The 27396-nt window shown below is 39.5% G+C and overlaps 3 protein-coding genes across 3 annotated transcripts in view; 1 reads left to right on the top strand and 2 right to left on the bottom strand.

The window, feature by feature from the left end:
- The window catches only part of LOC134845551 (cytoplasmic dynein 2 intermediate chain 2-like), a 405850-nt gene that overhangs the window by 184390 nt on the left and 194064 nt on the right, over positions 1 to 27396 (top strand). The gene's annotated exons all lie outside the window — the stretch shown is intronic.
- The window catches only part of LOC134846147 (zinc finger matrin-type protein 2-like), a 209456-nt gene that overhangs the window by 43560 nt on the left and 138500 nt on the right, over positions 1 to 27396 (bottom strand). The window lies entirely within an intron of this gene.
- LOC134845863 (trimethylamine monooxygenase-like) overlaps positions 5624 to 27396 on the bottom strand; it is a 64697-nt gene continuing 42924 nt past the window's right edge. Inside the window, exons 6-7 of the mRNA XM_063862963.1 lie at positions 9950 to 10087; positions 5624 to 5810 (exon numbers count right to left, since the gene is read on the bottom strand). Coding sequence (XP_063719033.1) covers positions 5635 to 5810; positions 9950 to 10087 — 314 coding nt within the window. The 3' untranslated portion in view covers positions 5624 to 5634. The remainder of the gene's footprint in view (positions 5811 to 9949; positions 10088 to 27396) is intronic.

The following is a 27396-nucleotide window of genomic DNA, read 5'->3' as shown; positions in this document are numbered from 1 at the left end:
GAAAGGCAGATAGAAGAGGACGATTTGGGAATATTTGCCACAAGGACTGTGTGGGACCAGGCAGGAGAAGAATATCGAAAATTGCTAATATAACGAATAGGCAGAAACCAGCGGTAAACTGAATTCCAAACTGAATGTGCTAGCCTTGTCTCTTTCATTTCCCAGAATAAGCTTCCCGAACTCAAAATTCGGGATCGCTACCTGGCAGTGAAAGCAGTCCCGATGTGTTCTCTAGCGCAACGAACAACGTCATCGAATTCATTGGACTTGTCTGGAATTGTTCATTACCGAAAGAGGTATACCCTTGGAAACAATTTTTTGCGGTCATTGGGGATTGAAGCGAGTTTCACGAGGTGTGAACGATGTTGCCAGGGGACCACGAGACAAGAGGCAAACAGAATACTAACGCATTCAACAAGAGTACATCAAGCGTTTTTTGGAGGAGTTCAAAGAAATGTTTGAACCGAAGGGTTTGCTTAAAATGTGAAGTGCAAACTCATTTCCATCAATCGCTATGACCTATACAAACTGGGAGCAAGCAAGTTCCGATACAAGTCTTACCTAAAGTTGAAGAGACAATCGAGAATTTGTTGAAAAAAAAAGATATTTTGTTAATTTGGGTAAATTGTACAGAGTACTGTTTATTCATGCTACGGTCGTTACGTCAAATTGGGATGGATCAGTTGAATTGGCCCTAATTTCGAAATTGATCAATCAGACGGTTTATTGGAACCGATGTCAAATGCGAAAAATGATTGAGCTGGTTGATAATGTGGCTTTGGTCAAAAGCGGCGATAAGAATGCACCAATATGGTTTTCGAAATTTGATTATAAATAAGTATGTTTTCAGATTCAATTGAGTGAAAAACCGAGTTGCCAATGCACTTTCAGTATAGTCGGCCGAAGTATAACGAGTACAAACCGCTTCAAAACGGAGTTCTATAGTTTTAGTTGATATGTAAAACAATTTTTAGCGGGTAATGGATTCCATGTTGAAAAATTTGCCGGGGATGCTTGACTACCCAGCTTAGGTGCATCAAAAGGGTCTGAAGAAGGCCATTGGCGTGAAGTTTAAACCGTCCTATACGTACTAAACACTAATAATGCTGCAGTCAAATGGATTATCTGTACGTTTTTTGTAAGAGAAATAGAGTGGCTGGGGTTTCGACTGTCCACTAAGGGTACAGTCCTCATTGAAAGAAAAATCGAATCTATCGGTAATATGAAAAAATCACAAAAAATATTACCGATATAGGTTCACTCATCGGGTCAATGAACCATTTTATTCGAATTATTCCGAATCTCGCATGAACAACAGATTCGTTTTAAGACTTGAAGAAATATTCGTAGTTTGAGTAGATTTCTAATCATGAAATGGTTTTTGCCGAAACAAAAAAAAGCTCGTGAAGTTCGTCCAAAAACACCATTTTGATGCCGAAAAACAAAAAAAAAGAACAAAATGCGCCTCTTCAAAACCAGGATTAGGGGCCGCTTTAGAGCAACTTCAAACCGACAGGTGGAAAACCATTTCTTATGCCTCGAGGTTCTTAAATGAGTCTGGGCTAAAATACAGCATCAGTGAGTTGGAATTATTATTAGCGGATGTTTAGTGACAAATCATTACGAGAACTATTTATTTGGGTCTCCATTCAATACTTTTATCAACCATAAGGCAATATTTAATAAATTGCTTTTCAAAAGAGAAGGACTCTAAAACAACCTAAACCGGTTAGTTCGTTCGGTCGATCGTTTCTTGCCCATCGACTATGAAATAGAGTACATCTCTGGGGGGAAATTACGGGACTTGTTGTCTATTTATTCAGGATGCTCCGATATTGTCGGAATTGGGCATTACTAGTATTACAGCTCGAATTAGGAGTGTTAATAGACTATTACAATCGTCGGTAGTCAGTAATACTGGAGCGCTGAACCTGAATCATGACGTTATGTGTGAAAGGAAACCAGAACGAGAATTACGTCATCGGAAGGAAGGTCGATCGAAAAAACTCATCGACGCGTTTAAGAATTGTTGTTTGATCAAAATGTGTAGTTCAATTCACTCACGTACAGAGCAGTGTTCAAATTGTAACTTACTAATTTATTTCGGTTGCTTCTAACGCCATTCCTAGCATCTTATTTGAATGGCAGGATTATTTAATGCAGTACTTTTTGCAATACTAACGAAGGCCGATGAAATTCTTAATTGCATTGTTGAATCTTTACTCGATGAAAATTATGACAAAGTTTGTAACTTGGATCACTACTTTAATCATTATCTTGACAAACTCGATACGTCATATGGAATTTTTTTCCTCGAGGACTGATTACTTATGCCACATCAGCTTAGGTCACCAGTTATGATGGGAATGCACCAGGGGCATACGGGCAAGTTCAAGATGCGAGATGTCACTAACTGTTTCTGGTAGCTACATAACAATCCAACTCACCGCGGCCAATTTAAAGAGTGGGTAAAGTCCGCTAGGAACTTGAAGTCAATTTCTCCGGCGGGGGACGTTATTAAGTTGATTCTCTTAGAAGAAACCAATCATGAGCTGCAGTTGGATTTTTTGGTCCCGCTACCGCCGGTTAGGGGTGCTAATAAACACTAGCTCGTTTGCCAAAATTCTTTCAATACGGATCACCACAAAAACTAATGCTACGGTGTTTAAAAAAATAGCTGGAATATTATATCGCACTACACGCAATTCCGGGAGCCATTCGTACGGACCAGGTGTCGGACTTCATTGCAAAATCAAAGCGGAATAAAGTGCCACTTATAACATTCAGTTAACTTTCGCCCCGGTAGGGCAGCATCGCGCCACAGGATTAGTGGAACGATGCCTACAAACACTCCGAGAACGTCTCATGGCATACTCGTTTCAAAAAAAGCTACGGCCGGCGCTCAAATCAGCAGTAAATGAGATTTTGTTCACAATTTGAACAACAATTCATCAATCAATGGGATGTTCGCCATTTGAAGCATATTTTGGTCGTAAGCCAAATACCGTCTGGCAAACGGTAGCGATGTGTGCTTTGTCGAGTAACATATCTTGGAAAAAAATTTTGTATTCTCTGGATCGCAACAAGATGTTTACGGCCCAAGTTATGCAGGAATACACAAGACCAGATGAGGACAATGGCTATGAACAACAGGGTAGAGCATCCGCAGGCGGAGTCCACGCCATTTTCGAGTGCAGAACCTAGCAGTTTTACGAATAAAGCGCCGGTCTTAACCGCTCAACAGAAAGGTTATCAAATATTTTGGAAAAATCAAGATCGGTTCAAATCGCAGCCATACTTAGAACTTCAAAACGCAGCCATATTTTGAAATTCGAATAAAACGGTTCATAGAAAGGTTACCAAATATTTTGGAAAAACCAAGATCGGTTTAAACCGCAGCCATACTTTGAACTCTGATAATCCGATCAGTCTATGTGGTTTTGACTCAGAGACAGTAACGACGGCGGATATATCTTCACCGCCACGGCCAACGGATCCCCGCAAGGAAGCGGCGATACAGGCCACAGCGGAACTACCCACGGAATCAACAACACGACGACCGTTGGGCGCTGTCACGGGCACAGCGAACAACACCATCTGGACTGATAGTTCATCCGAGGATTTGATGTGTACGGATAGCCCGACAGCTGACCGCGATGCCATCAGAGTGTTGCCAAAGGTTGGTGCCAACGAGTCACCGCAAGAACAGCCGAAGGAAAATCCGCGGGTAGCAGAAGACGAGAGTTAAAATTTCGGCCACCAATCTCATCGTTCCACATTCGAGTTCAGAAGAGATTAGTGTTACACAAATGGAGACCGAAACTAGAGGAAAACTGTCAACACCGATCGTTTTATCATCCACGGACGAAGGGGAGGACGCGCCGAACACGTCAACGAATGGCTCAACGGATATGGACACACAGGAGGGAGTCGTACAGGGTAAAGATGAAGGCGAGGCGACATCGACCCCGAAGTCAATCAAAATAGAGAACGGTGTGATGGGACCTTTACCGGAGAACTCTTTGCAGGAGGGGCTGAGAACGAGTAGCCCATTGGTTCAGACCACTAAAGCGGTCCTGTGGAATGATACGAGGCCACTCAGGGATTGACGACCGTCGAGATTTTTGGATTTTTGCGGTCACAATGGAAACACAAGAAATAAATGTTTTGACGGCCAAAGATACGTCGGATGAGGTTCTTAACGTACTACCACAAGCAGCTTCAGGCACGTCCGGTGGCAAGACTATCAGCCGACCGCGAGGGGGAGCCCGGATGGGGGAGCGGACACCACCTAAAAAGTGCCGATAAGCCTCAAGAAGATCCCAAGCCCAAAGTGAATGACACAGTTCTCAAGTTCAAAAAAAATTCATTATGAGCCCAAACTATGTATTTTGTGATTTGAAAGCGGATTCGCAAAAAGGAAGCTCTCTTCATTCAAAGATTTGTTTCCGGAAACCAGTCACATACTGACACAAAATAATGCGCCTGTCCAGTGCACGGTTTGGCCTCGTAATGTTAAAAACAAAAAAATACATATTGTAACAGGCACAATTGATTTCGCTTACAATTGATTTTAGAACTTTTTGAAGTATTGAACTTGATAGCATACAAAAGCTTTAATCATGCAACTTCAATATACATTTTTCCAAAGACTAGCATTTGTCAATGCAATCCACATACAGAATTTTTTTGCCAAAATTTTTGGCTTTGCAGGTTATCCAGGGAACAAAAGGCCCAAAATTGATTTCTTTCGAATATGAATTTGTTTTTCTTTCAAAGGATAATACAATGAAGTTTTGAAAATTGTACAAATTAGCTCTTATCTCAAATTTACAATCTGGAGTGTTCAAAATTAAACTGAGGTTCAAAATGAGCATAAGCTATTATAATATAAAAAGATATAGTGCAGGTTGTTAATGCTGAGAGGCTACAAAATGTTGTTGCTGCACTAATATCCTAGTTATTAACACAGTTCGAAGTCGAGCAATCATGAATCAAAGTGAGTCGAAAAAACTGTTCATATAACAATCAAGCTTTTAAGAGTGCAAATTAGAATCTAATATGAAAGTTGCAAACTAAAATACCATTTTCTTAACAAAGAAAACTCGTTGGATTAAGTTGAACGTTTACTTTTACAAAAGCCAAATCGTATGAGTAAAATTAATTGGGTAACTGAAACTGACTTCACAAGCGAGCACATCGATGTGTAAAAATCGGACTCTCTCTTTTTCAACATATGGGCATTTTAACGAAAAACAAGTCTCGTTTTACAGATTCATACATGATGGGAATAATATAATTGAGTACTGTAGTACTAGTAATCGACCGAAAACACATATAATAGATTCAAAAATATATAAGTAGCGCTTGGAATTGACCGAAACACACTATGGATTTCCTTATCAACCCCCCTCCCCCTCGGAACCTAGTAACGAATTACCAACCCTATAAGGAAATAATTCAATGGTTAGGCATATGTGAATTTCGTACCTAGTAACGAAGTGCCACTTATGCAAAAGGGGGGACAGTTAAAGAGATCCCATATCATTCATTCAAAAAATTAATGTAATAGAAGCGGTTGTAGCACTCAAAAGTATAAAGAATTATACAAAAAAGTATCCGTGTCCTTCATGATCAGATTTCTCCGAGAAGCTCCCACTTTTGCGCAGCAGCAGCAGCAGCAGCAGGAGTGGCTGTGGGTGGTCGGAAGATGGAGTGGAAGTGGGTCTGCTCTCTGTAGGTCTTGATGTCCTCGTTTCTGTCCCTGATCCACTGTTTCATCAGCTCACTCATGTCGCATTTGGTCTTACCTGTCACAACAAAGTATTTAAACCCAATTAGAGTTCCGACCACTAATGAAAAGAAAAAGGGGACATCCAATATAGCACACCATATGTATAATTTTCTAGAACCTAGATAGCAAATTTGCTCGAGTTTAGTTACTACGTACTTCAAATCAGAGCTCAACCGAATTGAACTCAACAAAACTGCTCGTAAATCAGGGCGAAGCACTTTAAAGCTGATTCAAAAAAATTTTACTTGAAAATTTGATGCAAAAATTTGAAAAAAAAGATCGAAGGGATGTATTTACCGTCTCAATGCCGGATAATAAGACAAATTCAATTTGCCAACCAAGGGAAAAAATTTTGTTCTTCATACACATGCTAAATATAAGTACAAATGGATTTCTTTAGCGCCTCTAGAGCTCGCATAAAAGCTTTGAAGGTCGGAGCAAAAAGTATGCGTAATTCGGCACACTAAAATCCTTTAGTCATGTCATGTATATGTAATGCAACGTCACACTAACAAGATTCAATCAATATTTGTGAAAAAAACTCATGCAGCGGAATACTCTGTGCTACCTGCGGACTACACCAGTTTTTATTCTTAAAACTGAAATTTTAAATAACTCCACGAGTGTATATCTGAAAATTACGAGAAATTGATTTGAGGTTGAATATATAGGAGGGCTATTCTCATGATGGAAGAACCAAATGATGGAAAGTTATCCATTTATAAGAATCATTAGACTTTCCTATTCGTTGAAGTTTTTTTGCACAAAACCGAAATCAAAACTAGCAAAAACTGATTTAAAGACAAGTTTTGCACAACAATTTGTGCAGATATTCAATATATGTTTCGTTTGTTTATCAATTTTAGAAATCAGCATCCTCTTAAATTTTAAAAATCAAAAATGATTTTTTTTCCAATGTGTTTAGATCTGACACTTCCTGCGTATGATTTTATTGCGTATTTTGCAGTCGATCACTTTTAGTTTGGTGGCCTGAATGAATGTATTTGCTTAAATACAAACTTCCGCGGTTTCTTTGAGAATTTTGAATACTCAATTTTGATTTGCTGAGAATAACTGAAAAAAAATTCCAACAATCGGCCCCTACATCAAAAGGGACGCCAGCTGAAGATATTGGCATGCACCACGAGAGAGTATAGGGTGCTTTGGCGAGAAAAAACTTAAATTTATGTTCTGCTTTAATCTCACTAAAATTGAACAACAAAAAAAAACATATGATTTCACCGGGCAGGCATAAGAAACTGAGTGAGGGTAATTAAGCCAGCCGAATAATAAACAAACCAAGCAGAGTATAAAAAACAGCAGAAACGTTACATCAATTGAATGAGATTTGCATGATTTTCCTAATTGGTCCCATACTCGTGACATAACTGTCATAAAACGGTTACGGATTTTCAGCTGGTTTTTATGGTAGCTGTTTTCTTCGACTGATTTACACGCCACCGAAGTTGAGTATACAAGTCGAGAAAAGTAGACTATAATCATAATTTCATTGAAAAACTGATATGATGACATAAACAAAAAGTTACATCAATAATCATCAAACGCTTGGTCTAATTCGGCAACTAACTCTCGGTATTTTAAGTTATTTCCCAGTTACCTGGTGGTGGCCGATAAATTCGTAATTGCTGCTCCAGAACAAACTTATTTTTCACCAAAAAACCTCAAGTGGACAAGCGTATACAAGTATGATGGTTGAGTTCCTGGAAAAACAAGCATGAAGGATGTGTTCCGCCAATTTTATGAAAGTTTTAGAACTGCCGGCAAGCAACTGCACTAGCATTGTCATTGTCAGCGCGAACTTAAAGGCCTCAAAATTTTCTTCGGGTAGTCATGTATTATTGCTCAATATTCTTGCATGTACATTTATTTCTTGCTCATTCTTCTTTTTTGGATTCAAAAAATAGCAAAAATTTCTACCTCCGATTTTTACACACAATAACCTTGCTCATGTTCAGAAAAACAGTAGTTGCTTCATTTCGAAAATTTTTATTGTTTCTCATTAGTGCATATGCTAAAGGATGTTTTATATCTAAGGAAACTTGCCGTTCTTCAGTTTTTTTTAGTTCCTAAGATTTTGTTTTGTTCCAACTTTTGGTCAAGGAGCAGCAATTACGGAGCAGCAATATATTTTTATCCAGGCATTTCTGACTTTATAATTAGCATTTTTTGACTAATTTTTTAACAGCCAAAAAGTATTCCTGAGTTAAAATCAATAATAAAGATATATTTTGCCTGTGATTAGTTTTCGCTCCACTTAACACTTTGCTATTATCCTTGCTGGTGGGGTTTTTTCAAAAACCCAATGAATGATTTTTTTTTCAAAAATTTCATCAGTTTGTTTTAAAGCGATCACTGTTCCAATGGTTGTACAAGGCAATCAGAAAAACATTGGAGGCTTCGTTCTAATGCGAGCACACCACGGCCGGGAATCGAATACCGTTTTACGTAATCTTACTTTTACGTGAGTCTGAAATTTTACGTGAGTCTGAAAATTCTGAATTGGAAGAACGTCTTAAAATAAAAATATTTGTGTTTAGACGAAAATGACCCTGAAATGAGCACCACCGCGTTCCCACAGCACTCAAACTGGGAGGAAAGGTCGGATTTGACGTACGCTGCGGCACTAAGGAAGGCACCGCTCATTCTGGATAGCGACCAGCAAATGAAAACGCGCCAAGGGGAGGAATCGGGGTTGACCCTAAAATCCAAGGGAGTGGAGACGCAGGCGATCTTTATCAGCGTACCATCAACAGGACCTTAAATCGGTATAAACTCTTACAATCTAATGTAGTCTCCGAGTCTAATTATACCATCAAGCTGAAAAACGGATCTGTTATTAGGAAAAGTGCAGTGGCAGTAAAACCAAAGAACACCCTCCCCAAGAAACGGAAGCCAGCCACGCTCCAGGAAATGTTAGTGAGTGCAAAGAAGGGGGTAATAGAGAGCCCGAAATCAAAGCGGCCAAAAGCTAAGCAACAAGTACCTGTAGCCACGTTTGAGTCGGACAGCTCGGAAAGTGAGCATTACCGGCCATTCAAAATTATACCAGCACGACTACCAGTTGAAGTTTCGGCGAGACACGAGGAAATTGCGGCGGGACAAGGCCCAAGTAGTAGTAGATTAGTATTAGAACACGGAGCGGGAGCAAAAGCGAAACCTAAAACGACGAAAGCAAAACGAGGGAAGGGGAGTCAGGACCGACCGGCGCTAGTTGCGAGAGAATGCCTTACGAACAGTAGTCAAGAGGAAGACGTCGAATCAGGCAGTCAAAGTGAAAGCTCGGGAACAAGGAAAAGCCCCAGAAGAAGAAAGCCAGTCGATAAAACGAGAGGAGTAATGATAGACAGTATCCAAGGGGTGAAGAAGAAAGGAAAATATCCAGGGGAAGGAAACAAGTAAATCTTAAAACTCATTCAAAACTCGTTACCCAGGGAGAAGGATGGCCATAAGCCTAAAACTCAAAATTAAGTTGTTGATGTGCTAGTTTCGGCGGCAGGTTGAAGGTTACTACTTATTATATTAAATTTAAATTACTAGGTATTTAAATTTTACATCTGTACGGAAATGTGAGGGGCTACATATTTAGATGTCAACCAATTTAGTTGTATTCCATTATTACTTATCTCTGAGAGTTCCTATTTTATAATTAAGTATGATTTTGGTACCTGCCTGTCAATCAGTCTAGATCTGTCTAGCTGTTATGTGTTGACCTCGAGTTCAGTGTCTTATTTATGCGAACTAGAAATCAGTTGAATTAGCTCTTAAACAGGAACGTTTTGACTATCCCTTGTTAACGTTATGCACACAAAAAAAATTGTTTGACCGTTTCAAAATTATTTGGAAACATTTTTCTTGTTGCCATCAAAAAAAACGCTAGTCATATAACTTCCATATATGGAAATTGTACGTTTAGCGTTTTTTTGACATTTTTTTTTCTTTTTTTAGTACGTTACACCGACTTCGACTTTTATGCCAAAACAAGAAAAAAATTCTCTGAAAATTAGATGACACAATTTTAGCAAAATGTATGAAAATTGTATTAGTATTTTTATAGACCTAGTTTATGGAATTGTATGATTAGTAATTTTGGTCTATGGAGTTCAACCCGGGGATGTGTTTCCTTTTCTCCGATACCTGTGATTTGGGCCAGTTCGTTCACGTGCGCCGTCTGGAAGTCGATGCCCTCGAAAAAGTCCCGCAGCTTACTTTCCTCCTCCTGCTTCTCCGCTATCTCCTTCATCATTTCACTCCTCGAAGGTACCTTGTACTCGCCTATAACATATCAAAATAAAAACAAAAATAATCATAATAAATTGTTTTCAGACTTGTGATGAGTTTTCTGTGGTCGAGTTCTACGCGACTTATGTTTCCACTTTGTCGCTCGCGACTGAGTTAATTCCGCTACTGAAAATCGGATCTCCTTAACTATTTCTCTTTTTTGGTACCAAGTGACGAAAAGCTAGCCCTATCAGGAACTAACTCAACTGTTAAGCATATGTGAATTTTGGACCCAATAACGTATCTCCCCTTTTTGCCAAATGGGGAAATAATCAATGAGATCAACGAAAATCCATAGTCTGGACGGGGTTTTATCATGATAACAAAATGATTAATTTTTGATTTTTAGGCTTATACATGACGTTGATGATTGTTACAAACAGCATATTTACTACAAGCAGAGATTGACATGAGATCTTCTGGAATAGAAATTTTACCAGCGAAACAGTGAAAATTATTTCTTCAACAGTGTTAAGTCTTTATTGTCCTGACTGTAGAAAAACAATACAAAGTGGGTATGTTTTAGCAAAATTCCGAAGTCGAAACTGGTCTGAATAGTAAAAAAAATAATCAATCAAAACTAATCCGGAATATCTGCTTGATTTATTTTTTATACAAATCAATTTTAATTAAATATATTATTACGGGACTTTATACCATCTGGATAAAAAGATACCCTGAGCCTACAAAAATGATTTTGTTTTTTCTAATTAAGGGTGTTTAAAAAATCGAGGGTTTTTTTGAACGCGCTGGATAAAAATCTTGCTGAAGGATTTGAAAAACCCATTGATTAGAGGAGAGGTTTGAACATACATATTTTTAATATTATATATATGTTAACGCCGATAGAATTTAAATGATCTTACTTTTTTGACAATGAAAAGAGAGGGATGCTGAAAAACTTGTCAGCGTCTAGCAGACAAAATTTCTCTCTAAAAACTCATATAAAAGCTAAAAACTAAACTTTTTTTCTAATGGCACCGAACAAATTGTTTGATTCTATGGCCCAATAACTGTATGGTTCAATTTCAACTACTGTTCAATCTTCAATTAGTTTAAAAATCCAAAATTTCGAACCCTTTTTGCTCGTCACTGCAAATTTCCCGGGTCGAGTTGCTCACTTTATACTTCAACGTTTCGATCATATATTGGTACGTTTCGACCAGGGGCGGATCTAGGATTTTCTCGAGGGGGGGGCGGATTTTCAAAAAATTTTCCAAAATTTTGACGACCTTTTTTTTTTTTTTAAGTCGACCAAATTGATTTTTCGAGCTCTCCCAAAGCACTGTTTTGCCCCTATTTTGGCAAAATTTTGGAAAAACCAGTCAAAAAAACCGTTTTTAGGCACTTTTTGAAACATTTTGATAAAAAATAGCGTTTTTTTTGGCGCGCGCTCCCCCTCAAAGTTAGTATATATTGGCGCCGAAGGCGCCTTTAAAATTTTAGGGTCGGTCTGCCAAAAATGGATTTCTGAAAAAGTATCAAAGGGGGGACCCTTTGGGTCGGCAGGGGGTCGAATCCCTGAGGGGGGGCGTCCGCCCCCCGCCCCCCCCCCCCCCTAAATCCGCCCCTGGTTTCGACAGTCTCGGTCAAAAGTCGGTATGTTTCAACCTGCTCGACCGAAATTTGGTAGGTTTCGACATTGCTCGAACAAAACAAACGTGCTCGACCCTAGCAAGACATGTTTCGACAGAAAACCAATGTGCTCAACTGTGCTTGACCCAAGCAAGATATTTTTTGAGCGTGCTCGGCAAAATTTGGATATGTTTCGACTTAAGACAACATGAGTTATCCAATTTTAAATGTGATATTTGTTGCTTTTCTAGTAACATCTTTTGATGCTTTCTTATCAGAATGAAATTTTTTCGTGCTCGAGTATATTTCAAGTTTGTGCTCGATCCAAAACCCTGTCTCAACTATTCTTTTGCGGTCGAGCGCTGACATGAAAGTCAAATCATAAAATGAGCACCTCGAACGAGTTAGCAACTCAATTTGTTACTGAAAGTTCCATGTCATATAACACGCCAGTGGCTCTTATAAATTGATTATTTGTGTTTAAATTTGCGTTTGATACAAACGTGCTTTTTCGTTCATTACAATTTTTGTTCCGACATTCGATACGAAAGTAACGGAATATTTGTGCTCGGGGTGGTATTTTTTTCTTCAGACAAATTTCGACTTTTTACCTAGCCATTTTTGACGGAATTTTTTTTTATATCTGTGCCCGCTAATCTCCGTAGGATGAATTTAACCGACAAATCAACAATGAATTCGTATTCTCGGTAATAAAAATTTCAACAACAATATTGATAATTTCATCCCAAAATTTGCTGTATAACGAGTTCATAAATTCATCAAATTTTCCGCTTCAATAACAAATTAGCGCAAGCTAGCCACAAGAACCGGTCGGTAATGTCCTTGAGACAAATTGCTCTTTTTTAGCGGTCAGCCTTAATCAAGGCTGAACCAAATTAGAATCAACAAAACAGTTAAAAAAGGATATAACCCCCTTTTTTAGTATATTAATACACGGACAGGTGGGGGACTCGAACCTACGTCAACTGTTATGTTACGTTACTTTGTCTTAGTCCGCTTGGCCAACTGTGCTTATGGTTGTTACATTTTGGTTCAATTTTATGCCTTTATACTCACGCACATTTGCATTTATATTTGCGCTGCAACATCCTCCACCCCTAAACAAGGAAGAACGGGAGCGAGCTTTACGGTCGGGCGGGTCAGTTCGCTCGTAATGGTCTTTATGTCGGCGGATCTCGCGCGTCCGTCCTTGCCATAGTGCAGTTTTAGGATACGTGCGAGTGGATAATGTCCACGTGGAGTGTCAGGCTCTATGACCCAAACCAAGTCGCCGGCTTTCAACTTAACTTCTGACTGGTTGTGCCACTTTGCCCTCCTATTGAGGGAAGGAACGTATTCCCGCATCCACCGTGTCCATATTGCGTTAGCGTATGATTGCGCTCTGGCGAAACGCTTCTTATGGTCGAAGTTTTCTTCGAAACTTAGCGACGGAAAACTCGCTGCGTGTTGACCAAGGATAAAATGATTCGGGGTCAACGCCTCTAGATCTAGCGGATCGGAACTAACGGCTGTTATTGGTCTAGCGTTGAGTGATTGCTCAACAAGGCACAGCGTGGTTCTTAGAACCTTCTCCGTTAATCGTCTGTTGCCTAGGATGTCATACAAAACGCGCTTGACACTCCGAACTAATCGCTCCCAGGAGCCACCATGGTGCGGTGCGCTGGGTGGATTGAATTTCCACTTGATCCCTTTTTGAACAAAAACAGCGGGTGCGAGCTTGTTCCAACTTTCAATGCAAGCTAAGAGCTCTTTCTGAGCGCCAACAAAGTTCGTTCCGTTGTCGGACATGATGGTAGTCGGAGTACCGCGACGTGCAATAAACCTCTCTACGCACATCACACAAGAGCTTGTGTCGAGCGAGGGGACCACTTCAATATGCATCGCTCTAGTGGTGAGACAGGTGAGCAAAAAACTCCACCTCTTTTCCGTACTTCTCCGGATTGGAACTAGGAACGGCCCAAAGTAGTCGACACCTGTATTAGTGAAAGGAGGTTGCTTGTAACCCAGCCTTTCAATGGGCAGATCAGCCATAATATGAGTTACTGTTTGCGCTTTGCGTTTTCGGCAAGCAACGCAAGTATTTTCAATGTTTCGCAGCAACCATCGCAAGTTTAACACAACGTACTTCGAATTAACCACCGCACGCATGTAATCCAAGCCTTGATGGAAATTCCTAACGTGCAAGTGCTGAACCAATAACCGAGCAACCGCGTGACGTGCATCAAGTATAATCGGATGCTTGCTATCGAAATCGGAGTTAACCAAGCGCCTGATGCGCCCAGTCGAGCGAAGGATGCCAGCTGGTCCAATGAACGGCGAATACTTGGCGATCCGACTATTCCTCGTGATAACTTTACCGGATCTTAGTAGTTTTAGCTCACTAGGGAATGTCTCACCCTGGGACAGGTAAATGAGCTTCTGTTCAGCAACATCCATTTCAGACGGGTCTGTAAGTTCTAATATACTCGACCTGAAATGTTTATGGGATGGCAGCCATCTTAACAAAAATGCTACTGCGCGTTTGTATTTTACAATTGAATTGAACCTGTCCCATTTTCCGAAGGGAAGATTTTTTTCTGTCAAAATATCGACGAAGAAATTTGACGAATTTTCCAGACAAATGTCGATATCACATGATGGTCCTTTGAGTCTTATTTTATCAATAACCCTTGTATCGGGCTTGAACGGCCAATCAGTTGTTCTCAATATACTAGGGCCATTAACCCAGCTGCTTTCCTTGAGGGCTTCCGAAGAAATCCCTCGTGTACCGGTATCAGCTGGGTTATCACCGCTAAGTATGTGATGCCACTGATCAGTGGTGGTAGACTCCAGAATCTCACCAGTGCGATTACCAACAAAAACGGGTAGTTTACTACAAGAGTGAAGCCACTGGAGAACAGTGGTACTATCTGTCCACATGAAAATATCCGTAACTTTGAAAGTGAGACCTTTCAAAATTTCTTCTTTTAAGCGGGTTGCAAGAAGAGCCGCTTGAAGCTCTAACTTTGGACTAGAAAGCGCTTTCATAGGCGCGACGCGGGCTTTGCCAAACGCAAAGTCTAATTCGGTCTGATGGGAGCTAACAAGTCGCGCACGAAGGAAAGCGACGGCACAGAAAACATCCTGCGAACTATCACCGAACATGTGAAGTTCTATTCGGTCGAAAGGTTCAATGAAATAGCTGCGAGGTATTGTCAGAGAACCTAACAAATGAAGACCTGAGTGCCACTCACGGAATTGCTTTTTGATTTCCTCTGGCAGATCATCGTCCCATTTTTGACCGCTGATTCGCCAGATATCTTTTAATAGAAGGCGAGCCTTCACGGTATACGGAGCCACTAACCCAATTGGATCAAAAACAGAGGAAACAAAACTCAACAAGGTACGCTGAGTGATTGCTTTGTCTAGTGGACGATCAACCCTTCTACTAACGACTAAGGTATCTTTGACGTGATCCCACTTAAGACCGAGAACATGCGACGACTGGTCTGGACTCGCACAAATATCTTTAACAGAGGAATTGGACTCACGGTTGTCCGGATCAAGAGTGGTTGTTACGTCGGGCACGTTGCTGACAAACTTTATCAGACAAAACCCACCTAGTTTAAGCAACGAGATTAAATCCCTACCTAATTTCAAGGCGTCATCCCTGTTTTGAAAAGAATCCAGATAGTCATCCTTATAAAATTTCTGGACAACAGCCGAAGCAGCTTCGGGGTACTCAGCTTGATTATCCGATGCAGCCTTCTGCAAAGCAAAATTCGCACAAGTCGGCGAGTCACGAGCAACCAAAAGGGTGACGCGTATGTTGGTGAACTACCACACTTGATGTGGGGTCCTCCCGCCACAAAAAACGAAGAGAAGGATGATCTTCTTCACGGACTCCAACCTGTAACAACATCCCTTCAATGTCAGCTGAAACGGCGTATTTATGCTGACGGAATCTTAAACGTACAAAAATGAGGTTTTGAAGGAGATCCGGGCCAACCAACAGAGATTTGTTTAAGGAAGCGCCATGACACTTCGATGCCCCATTGAGGACTCGGCGCACCTTACCGGGTTTATTCGGGTTCAACACCGGGTGATGCGGGAGATACCACTCACGATCGGCTCGTGATTTTGGATCGTGTGCCTTAACAGTTATGACATATCCTTTTGTATATCTTCTCTTATTGTTTTGGCGTACTTTTCACGGAGCGACGGATCCTTATCTAGCCTCTTTTCCAAAGACTTTAATTGAGCTAAGGAGGGAAACTAGTTATTCGGTAAACTACTTTCCTTATCGTTCCAAAGCATTGGTACAATGTACCTCTCACTATCGTGAAAGTTGTCATTTTTCAAATCGGACAAAGCTCTTTTGTCGGCGGCGGAACGGGTATCTACCTGCTTGAAGGCTCCATATGAATCCAACTCGTACCAAGTTTTAATTTGGTCCGCAAGAGACATGTCTTCGACAACACACTTAAAGCAAGACGAGTTCGACTTAAAGGACGGCGGTAACGGACCCCTTAAAACCCAACCTATCGGAAGACGTACGGCGTACGGTGAAATAGAGTCCTCCCCCAGAAGGTACTCAACGGGTCTTATGGCATGATAGAAATCCTGTCCAATAATTATTTCGACGTCCTCATACTTATAATGTATAGGTTTGATCGGAGCCATCTGCGGGTATTTTTCCTGTAATTCAGGAATGCTTAGGCTATCCGATCCAATACGAATGTGATCCTTAACATAAATTCGAAAAGAAAACAAAAATTCACTATTATTCGTTTCGGCGGAAACTTGAAAACTTACTTGATGAGTTTTCATCACGCTCGTGGAATTGAATCCATTTATGGTGAGGTTAACGGGGGTGCCAACCAAATGGAGGCGTTTTACGAGATCGGCGGATACCCATGAGTGCGTGGAAGCACTATCGCAAAGAGCTAGGGCATTAGTAATTGTCGCATCCGAAGAGACTGCGAGTGATGCAACTGGCAGGAGGCCTTTAGTTGACTCCTGGCTATGAATATTGCCGACGGCAGCGTTATTCGATACATGTTTAGTGTTTGCGTTACCTGACGCCGGAGAACTTTTAGTATCCTTAGGAGGAAAAATTTTCTCCGCTCCATGTAAAAACACGTTGTGCGTGCTTTCACAATCTGGCTTGGGGCACTTTCTGGCCTTGCTACAATTACGAAAACTATGATTGCTCTGTAAACACGCAAAGCAAAGTTTTTGTTCGGCTACATGTTTCGCTCGTTGCGTAGCGTTTTTTTCTTTGAATACGGCGCAATTCCAAAGAGCGTGTTGACCTTTACATACAGAACATGGAGGGTACTTTGGTTTTCCCTTAGTCTTATTACTTACATTTGCATTACTAGCAAACACTTTCGTACTTACTTTTTGCTTCACTGGTTCTTCAGACTTAACCTTAGAATTAATTGTTTTTAGCCTCTCATGACCCTCCGCTTTTTCTTTAAGCCATCCGTTGAAATCTAGCAGAGTTGGTTGATGCCACTGGCGTCTTACGGTTTGCATTGACCATGCTTCTTTAAGGTTTGGGGGAAGCTTACTCACAGCTTGATTCAGTAAGTTAACACTTTTCAGGTCGTCGTTAAAAGACAGAGACTTGAATACGGCAACAAGTCCAGAAATTGCAGAGGAAAATCCAATTACATTTTCCGAGTTATGCATTTTCAGCGGCGGAGAATTACTCAATTTATCTAGATGAGCCCCTACTACAGCATGCGGCTGCCCGAACTTTCTCTGAAGAGTTGCTAATGCGTCTTTATATAGTACTCCGCTATAGCTATACTCAGCGATTGCGGATTTTGCTTTACCCACTACGAGCGTTTTCAGATAGGCAAGCTTTACATCGTCACTGAGTCGACCGTCGATATGAACTGCCCAAACCACTCATGCCAATTAAGTGGGTTGCCATCGAACTGGGTCAGCTTCCACTCAGGGAGATGATCTTTTCGGCTGTGCATGAGTATATTAACCAACTCTCGTGTCTAAAGTGGACGCTCGACGTCTGCACCAGGTGAATTACCGGGAGTTGGCGGTGCGTAACTCGAAGAATTACCGTAACACTCAGGAATGAACGGTTGGTTAGCATGTGAAGAATTTTCAGGCTGCGCAAAGAACACAGTCCCTCCACTTGTATAAGGAACAAAATTATTCGGAGGAACAATCGGAGTTGCTGCGAAAAAAACAGTTGTCGAAAGAACGTAGTGTTGTTGAGCTGACATTAAAGGAGCAGTAACAGCTGGTCTCCACAAATTACTATAAGGATTATAGTGGTCACTTGAAAAGTTAAAACTACCAACGGTAACACCCATATGTGGTTGGGATGGGATTACAGGTGCTTAGTAGCCAGCTATTACTGATCCTGTAGTTTGATGACTTAAAGAAACCTGGTTAGTTGTTTTTGATGCAGGAACGAACGGTGCTACACCAAAAGTAACTTCTGCAGATGTTGTCGGAGCAAAATAGTTTTCAGAAGTTACCGCGACTACTGACACTGTGTTTGGATTGCCTAGCACCGGATGAGTGGACAGAAAAGTTTGCTGAAGCAAATTTTTAGAAACAGGTTGAATGACCTGCTGTAACCCCTCTGGATTCTTAACGGAAACCTGCGATCGGACCAAATTCGACAAATTATTGCGTTGTCCGTGAATGTGGTTACTGTAATACAATCCCGGATCCTTAGAAGCTGCCTGGCCGTTATTCACTGCTGTAAAACTTGATGACACCAAGTAATTTGTTGATGCAGGATAAGTTGCCTCAGGAGCTGTTGAACGAACGTGCTGCTCTTGATTGGGAACTACAACAGCATCAGGCTGATTGTGGTCGACAGATTCGACCCAGTGACGCGTACGGTCCTTTTCGTCTATTGTTAGTTGTGGAGAGATTCGAGTTAAACCACTTTCTTCAGCATTCTCGCTGATTCCGACAACTCATCTTCTAACTCAAGCCCTTTCAACTCAATTTCTGCCAGTTTTTTCCTGTGTTCTTCAGCCAATCCTTCCAACTCTAAACTGCTTTGTTGTTCTAAGACATATTGTTTCATCGTGTTTTGCCGCTCTTTCAGTCTTAATGATACCTTTGCCTGCCTTTCAAGTTCCTCTTGTTGTTTCTTTAAAATCATTTAGTCGCGCTTTTTCTCAGAAAGTGTTTTCAACGGAGCGGCGGTATAACGACTAGATTTCTGAGAACACGATTGATGATGTCGGCTGCTTCGGTGTGACACCTTAGAGCGGATATCTGTTTTATGCGACTGGGGTTTTTCACTTTTTTCAGAATGATGAAAAAATTTTGAGCTGCTATCTATGTTGTCCGGCTCTGTTACTGCCTCAAAACTTGTTTTATATGTGATAGCTTCCTGTAAAACTATATCGTTGCTTTGAGTCAACTTATGAAGCCACATATCCTGTGCCGGTATCAATTCGTCGGGATTGGCACTTTTTGCAGCCATATCAATCAACTCATTGTTTATCTCGACCGCTTGTTCTATACAGTTCCTACATTTTTCAATATAGGTATCAATTTTTGAGCAACGACTCTGACTCTCTATGTATTCTAAAATTATTTCATGTCATTTATAAAGTTCGTTTTCGAGATTGCTACGTTTCTCAAACAACTTCTTAATTTTCTTCTGAAATTTAACTTCCATGCTCAATAATTTCAGAAATAAACGACTCTCAGAAAATACTTCATTTTCACTCTAGTAAATCCACAAAACACTCTAATACATCAATAACTTACAAAGGGGAGTAACCTGAAGTTTTAATGTTTTAAGTCTGTTGCGAATCGCTCTACGATTTTTAGGTGACAAACGGTTCCGCTTCTTCTTAGCTTTCAGTGTATTTAGGTCAGCACTGTATCGTCTAAGTAACAACAGAGTCTTCAACTCAAGGAAAGGGGGCTGGTGCAGCTCTTTATACTTTTCGATAAGTATTTGGTCTTTGGCCTTTCGCTTTGAGATTAAATCCTCAACTATGTTAAGAACGAGAATACCTGTCTTTTTCGACTCCTTTTCTATATTATCCGTACCGTTGCGCCGACAGTATACAATAGCGGTAATATTCTCCTTGTATCTCAAAAGAAGGCTCTTAAGTTGGTCAGTACTCAAACTACGGTTGTTGTTACTGCGGTGCTTACTAATGGAGTTATTTATGGCGTCGTGCCAAATAACTAGATCATTCCGATTCGACAAAAAGTGGTGCAGATAGTATTGGATAGTTTTCTGCGAGCCCCTGGCGTTAAAGTTAAAGCTTAAACCGGGCTTTGAGAAACAAGTCTCTTTCACGCCCTTTTGAGACGGTGCGGATAGTATACGGAGCGCGTGATCCAAGGAACTAGCTCCTAGAATGAACACCATACACTCAAGGGACCTATGCGACGGCTACGTTACGCTAAAGTACCAAGGGGAAATTAAGTAGGTCGGTTGAACTCCAACAACGCACACGGAGTAAACCTGAGGATGAAAGAATTCAACTTAACTCACTTAATATCACCGTACCTGACCACTTAAAATTAGTGTCGCGCAACGAAGTCAATAATCTGATGGGCTGAAACGGCTTAGATTTACTTGAAGCGAACTGGCTTTTAGTTTCACCAATGGTGGGTGGGGGATCAGGCAAATTGGTTAAGTTCCAACAACACACGCGGAAAAAACCTGAGGATGAAAAAACTCAAATTAATTTGCCTGATATTTTGCTACCAGACCACTAATCATAAGGTTGGTGTCATGTTACAGCACAGTTTCGCAGAATTATGGGGACGTTTTGACAATTTTTTGGAAGTTTTTTACTTTTTTCCCAATTTTTTCGGAAAATTTTGGTCAGCAGGTTCGAGTCATAAACCAATCCAAAAAACTAGTCTAGTACCCTTTGTCTATGATCCGATTTCACGGAATAATATTCCGTTCACAAATATCCAAAAATGTTTGGTATCGGGAAAAAATGCCAAGTAAGTTGACCAAGTATCGATTGTAAGTTATTTCAGTTCAACAGAACTGCCCAAAAATTTAGACTGTTGAGAAAAAATTACCGGGGGCTAGCTTGCGGGAAAAATTTCATCATGTATGACAGCGTAAATCAATTTTATAGCACAATTTGACAGTTTTTCTTAAAAAGTTTGTCGAGTCTTACAGTTTTGGAGATTGGGCGGTCACCGGTTTCGGGTTGTCAAGCCTTCGGTCAGTCGCAGAGGGATTGTTCAGCAACCATTACTCTAACTTACACAAAAAGTCTGCAGTTGACAGTCAGGATACCTGTTTTCAGACGTCTATGTCAGCTTTCGGCTAGCAGCACACTTTCGGTCCACTGGCCAGTCGGTCAACAGAAACTCTTTCCACAGTAACTGAGTTATTTGCCTAAACCTCCGATATTTTTTAATGACTTTAACTGTTCCTGGCTGTTTTGGGTGGTAGTGAATATACCGTTGGAGACGTTTTAGGTTTTTCTGCAACTGTGATCTATCTTCAGAAGTAACTGTCCTGATTGGCGTCGGCGTCTCTGTAGCAATCTCGATAGAGGTCAGTTAAAACTAGCTCTTCGGTTCTGTATTGATCTCACTGCCGATTGGTGAAATCACTTTTGCATTTAAAAACGCTGCGGATTGTAGGTTCTGCAGTAGTACTCGAAACTATTCCCTCAGGAGTAATATTCGGTCCAAAAAGTTCACCAGGGCTGCTGATTCATCAGGGCTACTGGTGGCAGCAGGGCTGCTAATAGGAGGCACTGAGCTGGCTGCTGATAAGGACTGCTGTCGTGTCCCTTGTGCCCCTCGGTGAAGCTCGTGTCGTTATCAAACAATCAGTGCACTAACGGTCCCTTGTGGGGCGCCAAAATGTGCCCGCTAATCTCCGTAGGATGAATTTAACCGAAAAATCAACAATGAATTCGCATCCTCGGTAATACAAAATTCAACGACAATCTTGATAATTTCATCCCAAAATTTGCTGTATAACGAGTTAATAAATTCATCAAATTTTCCGCTTCAATGACAAATTAGCGCAAGCTAGCCACAAGAACCGGTCGGTAATGTCCTTGAGACAAATTGCTCTTTTTTAGCGGTCAGCCTTAATCAAGGCTGAAACAAATTAGAATAAAACAAAACAGTTAAAATAGGATATAACGCCCTTTTTTAGTATATTAATAAATGCGCAGGTGGGGGACTCGAACCTACGTCAACTGTTATGTTACGTTACTTTGCCTTAGTCCGCTTGGCCAACTGTGCTTATGGATGTTACATTTTGGTTCAATTTTATGCCTTTATACTCTCGCACATTTGCGTTTATATTTGCGCTGCAACAATATCATTCAAAAAGCAATGTTGTCCTAAGCCTAAATTTGAAGCTATATTTCACCTGTGATCTTTTTTCGTAAAGTTATGGGGGTTTAAAGATTGCCATTTTGGCCAATTTGGGACAATTAACGCGCGATATATTTCGCGCTATTAACGCGTAAGCGGAGATTTAATCAGTCTTAGAAATCGTTCCAAATTGTTTGAAAGAAGCTTATTTGCCATAATTAGTTTGTTACAGGGAGCGACATCTTTTTTTTGTAGTTTATATGGCGCGTGGGTGGATGATTTTCATAGAAAAAACTTCAAATAAAAAAAATTCATTTTTTTATTACATTTAAATTTTTAAGGATATTTATGTTATTACTGCTCCATAAACATTAAAAGGCAGTCGGAACATTTGCGGTCTTGTTTCTTAGGTAATTTATCTGTTTTCAAAGTGTGAGAAAAAAGTTGTGAAAATCACAAACCAGTTCTTATGATAAAACAATTTTAGTTTGCCAATGCTAAAAAAAACGTCATATGAAAGTTCTCATTCGTTTTTTTAGTTAGCGCCTAATACCGCCTACATTGCAGAACAAGGTATTGCGGTCAAGAAGTAGACATTTTTTTATACCGACCAAAAATTTGGCAAATACTGTCTTAACCAATCAGAATTGCAAACAGAAAGCACACACGGGAAATCAATAAATAAAAGTTAATTATTTCCTTCCTGTTTGCTTCCTGTTCTCAATTCTAATTGGTTAATATAGTAGCTGTCTACTTTATGACATGTCTACTTTATGACGTGTCTACTCTACGTCTTCTCTGCTTTTTGCAACGTAACCCTAGAGCAGGTGACTTGGAATTTTTGGTTATTCCAATAAATTTTTTTTCTGAATTTTCTGAATTTGTGAGCTTTTTAAAACACTATCACTCGATAATTCAAAAAATGTCATTAGAAAAATCAATTGATGGCCCAGATGTTTCACTTAACTTTGTTAGATTCTAAAACTTAAGATACCCAAGCTTCGTCTTCTAATAAAGATTGAATGTAAAGGTAATTATATCCCCTCTCATAAACAAACATGCCATAAGGAGGCCCGTGAACGGACTCTCGTAAATACAGAAACTGAGCCAGCATCAAAGGAGCTAAAACCCTGCACAAGCTCTGTCGTTTGTAGCCCCACATCGATGGACAAATCGTGCAGGGTCGCTTATTGTTCCGAATTTCGAGGAAAACGGAATATTCATTCTCGGTGTGGTTTTTTTAATCAGTCAGTTTTTGCCGATCAAAATAATGATTTTCGACAAAAAATTTTTATACCACAATGAAGATGTCGACTTCCTGAGTTCAAATTTAAAAATATATCCCCCCCCCCAATTTGGGACAATTAACGCGCGATAAATTTCGCGCTATTAATGCGTAAGCGGAGATTTAATCCGTCTTTGAAATTGTTCCACATTCGTTGAAAGAAGCTTATTTGCCATAATTGATTTGAAACAAGGAGCGAAATTTATCTTTTTGTACTTTATATGGCGTGTAGGGGGATGATTTTCACAATTAACGCGCGATATATTTCGCGCTATTAACGCGTAAGCGGAGATTTAATCAGTCTTAGAAAAGGTTCCAAATTGGTTGAAAGAAGCTAATTTGCCATAATTAATTTCTTACAGGGAGCGACATCTATTTTTTGTAGTTTATATGGCGCGTGGGGGGATGATTTTCATAGAAAAAACTTCAAATAAAAAAAATTCATTTTTTTATTACATTTAATTTTTTAAAGATATTTATGTTATTACTGCTCCATAAACCTTACAAGGCAGTCGGAACATTTGCGTTCTTGTTTCTTAGGTACTTTATCTGTTTTCAAAGTGTGAGAAAAAAGTTGTGAAAATCACAAACCAGTTCTTATGATAAAAACAATTTTAATTTGCCAATGCTAAAAAAACGTCATATGAAAGTTCTCATTCGTTTTTTTAGTTAGCGCCTAATACCGCTGACATTGCAGAACAAGGTATTGCGGTCAAGAAGTAGACATTTTTTCATACCGGCCAAAAATTTGGCAAATACTGTATTAACCAATCAGAATTGCAAACAGAAAGCCCACACAGGAAATCAATAAATAAAAAATAATTATTTCCTTCCTGTTTGCTTCCTGTTCTCAATTCTAATTGGTTAATATAGTAGCTGTCTACTTTATGACATGTCTACTTTATGACGTGTCTACTCTATGTCTTCTCTGCTTTTTGCAACGTAACCCTAGAGCAGGTGACTTGGGATTTTTGGTTATTCCAATAAATTTTTTTTTCTGAATTTTCTGAATTTGTGAGCTTTTTTACAACACTATCACTCGACAATTCAAAAAAATGTCATTAGAAAATCAATTGATGGCCCAGATGTTTCACTTAATTTTGTTAGATTCTAAAACTTAAGATACCCAAGCTTCGTCTTCTAATAAAGATTGAATGTAAAGGTAATTATATCCCCTCTCATAAACAAACATGCCATAAGGAGGCCCGTGAACGGACTCTCGTATATAGAGAAACTGAGCCAGCATCAAAGGAGCTAAAACCCTGCATGAGCTCTGTCGTTTGTAGCCCCACATCGATGGACAAATCGTGCAGGGTCGCTTATTGTTCCAAATTTCGAGGAAAACGGAATATTCATTCTCGGTGTGGTTTTTTTAATCAGTCAGTTTTTGCCGATCAAAATAATGATTTTCGACAAAAATTTTTTATACCACAATGAAGGTGTCGACTTCCTGAGTTCAAATTTAAAAATATATTCCCCCCCCCCCCCAATTTGGGACAATTAACGCGCGATAAATTTCGCGCTATTAATGCGTAAGCGGAGATTTAATCTGTCTTTGAAATTGTTCCACATTCGTTGAAAGAAGCTTATTTGCCATAATTGATTTGAAACAAGGAGCGAAATTTATCTTTTTCTACTTTATATGGCGTGTAGGGGGATGATTTTCACAATTAACGCGCGATATATTTCGCGCTATTAACGCGTAAGCGGAGATTTAATCACTCTTAGAAATCGTTCCAAATTGTTTGAAAGAAGCTAATTTGCCATAATTAATTTATTACAGGGAGCGACATCTATTTTTTGTAGTTTATATGGCGCGTGGGGGGATGATTTTCATAGAAAAAACTTCAAATAAAAAAAATTCATTTTTTTATTACATTTAATTTTTTAAGGATATTTATGTTATTACTGCTCCATAAACCTTACGAGGCAGCCGGAACATTTGCGTTCTTGTTTCTTAGGTAATTTATCTGTTTTCAAAGTGTGAGAAAAAGTTGTGAAAATCACAAACCAGTTCTTATGATAAAACAATTTTAGTTTGCCAATGCTAAAAAAACGTCATATGAAAGTTCTCATTCGTTTTTTTAGTTAGCGCCTAATACCGCTGACATTGCAGAACAAGGTATTGCGGTCAAGAAGTAGACATTTTTTCATACCGGCCAAAAATTTGGCAAATACTGTATTAACCAATCAGAATTGCAAACAGAAAGCCCACACAGGAAATCAATAAATAAAAGTTAATTATTTCCTTCCTGTTTGCTCCCTGTTCTCAATTCTAATTGGTTAATATAGTATCTGTCTACTTTATGACATGTCTACTTTATGACGTGTCTACTCTATGTCTTCTCTGCTTTTTGCAACGTAACCCTAGAGCAGGTGACTTGGGATTTTTGGTAATTCCAATAAATTTTTTTTTCTGAATTTTCTGAATTTGTGAGCTTTTTTACAACACTATCACTCGACAATTCAAAAAATGTCATTAGAAAAATCAATTGATGGCCCAGATGTTTCACTTAATTTTGTTAGATTCTAAAACTTAAGATACCCAAGCTTCGTCTTCTAATAAAGATTGAATGTAAAGGTAATTATATCCCCTCTCATAAACAAACATGCCATAAGGAGGCCCGTGAACGGACTCTCGTATATACAAAAACTGAGCCAGCATCGAAGGAGCTAAAACCCTGCATGAGCTCTGTCGTTTGTAGCCCCACATCGATGAACAAATCGTGCAGGGTCGCTTATAATTTGAAAAACCTAATTTGAAAAAAGATTTGAGCGGTTTCAGCGGTTTTTTTAGACGATTGCGCTCAAAATCTTGCTTCATAATGAGCGGTTTGAGCGGTTTTTATGAAAAAAAAACGCCCAAAAACCGCCTAAAATTTGAACGGTTTTGAGCGGTTTTTCTTAAAAAACCGCCCAAAAACCGCTCAAATCTTGCGGATTTTACTGGAACCATTACAGAAAAATCTCCGTAAAACAACAATTTGGTGTCATTTAATTATTGATTTGACTGAGTTTGTGTCTACATGGAATTTCCATTGTTCTCAGATGATCCATTTCTCTTTTTTTAAAAAAAATTGAAGTGCGCCCCTTTCAACCAGTACTTCAGAAGTGGTTGAAAAAAGTTGTGCTGATTGCGAGAGAGGCCTTCAGAGTATATTGGCGAGACATCTATTTAGAGGCTCATTTTTTTCGTGACACGTCATCAAAAAGGCGTGAAAAGATGATTAATATCAATGGAGGGGCCCGAAAATTACTTGATCTTTGGTATGAAATGCTTCAACTATTGATTGTGGGTCCAATTACTTTGGTTTGCAAGTGATACTTTTGCTTTTCCATCAAAAGTTATATCACTCTCATGTTGATATTTCAGTTGTATAAAATGTTATTTTATTCTCTGAAACTATTTGCTTTCTTGTGACCACTTGCCCCGGCTATATGTTCAAATTCAAATATTATGTCTCATCAAGCATGTTATTTTTTAGATCTGTACATTGGTTTTATACAAACTAATTGAACATGTTGCTCATCATTGGAGGCGCCGAGAGTAATCTAGACCCTTCAAAGAGGGGAAAATGAAAAAAGTGTGAGCGATGTTCCTGAATTGTCAAAACTGGTTAAAGTTTTTGTCACGTTTGCTTGAAATGCGGAGTAAAAAGCCCTCTAAAAACTTGGCAACGTTTGCGACAACAGTTGATGACTATATTCATGGAACACGAATACTTGCGACTGTCCGAACAAACTTATAATCTGTCATTTCATTTTTCACGTTTGTTCGGAAAGTCGCAAGTACTATTGTTCCATGAACAATCATCAAGAGTTGTCGAAAAGTTTTCAATTTACTTATTTGAGATGGGCTGTTTAATTCGCAATTCAAGCATCAATTGTAGTAAAAAAAATGGCTCGAAAAATTTGGTACACTAAATCTAGCTTACATGTTTGACGTAACACTTGAAACAAACTTTCAGTTCTCTCCACTGAATGCGTAAAATTAGCAGAAATAAAAATGGAGAAAAATTAGCACGATTAACAGAACATACTTAACAACATGCACAATTGCTGATTCTAGGTTGTTCCGATTACTTCACAAAAAAGCTTATTTTTGTATTCCTACACAGTT

This window comes from Symsagittifera roscoffensis, chromosome 5 (genome assembly GCF_963678635.1).
Source record: "Symsagittifera roscoffensis chromosome 5, txSymRosc1.1, whole genome shotgun sequence".
Taxonomy (NCBI): Eukaryota; Metazoa; Xenacoelomorpha; order Acoela; family Convolutidae; genus Symsagittifera; species Symsagittifera roscoffensis.
This window is presented reverse-complemented; position numbering and strand designations above follow the sequence as displayed.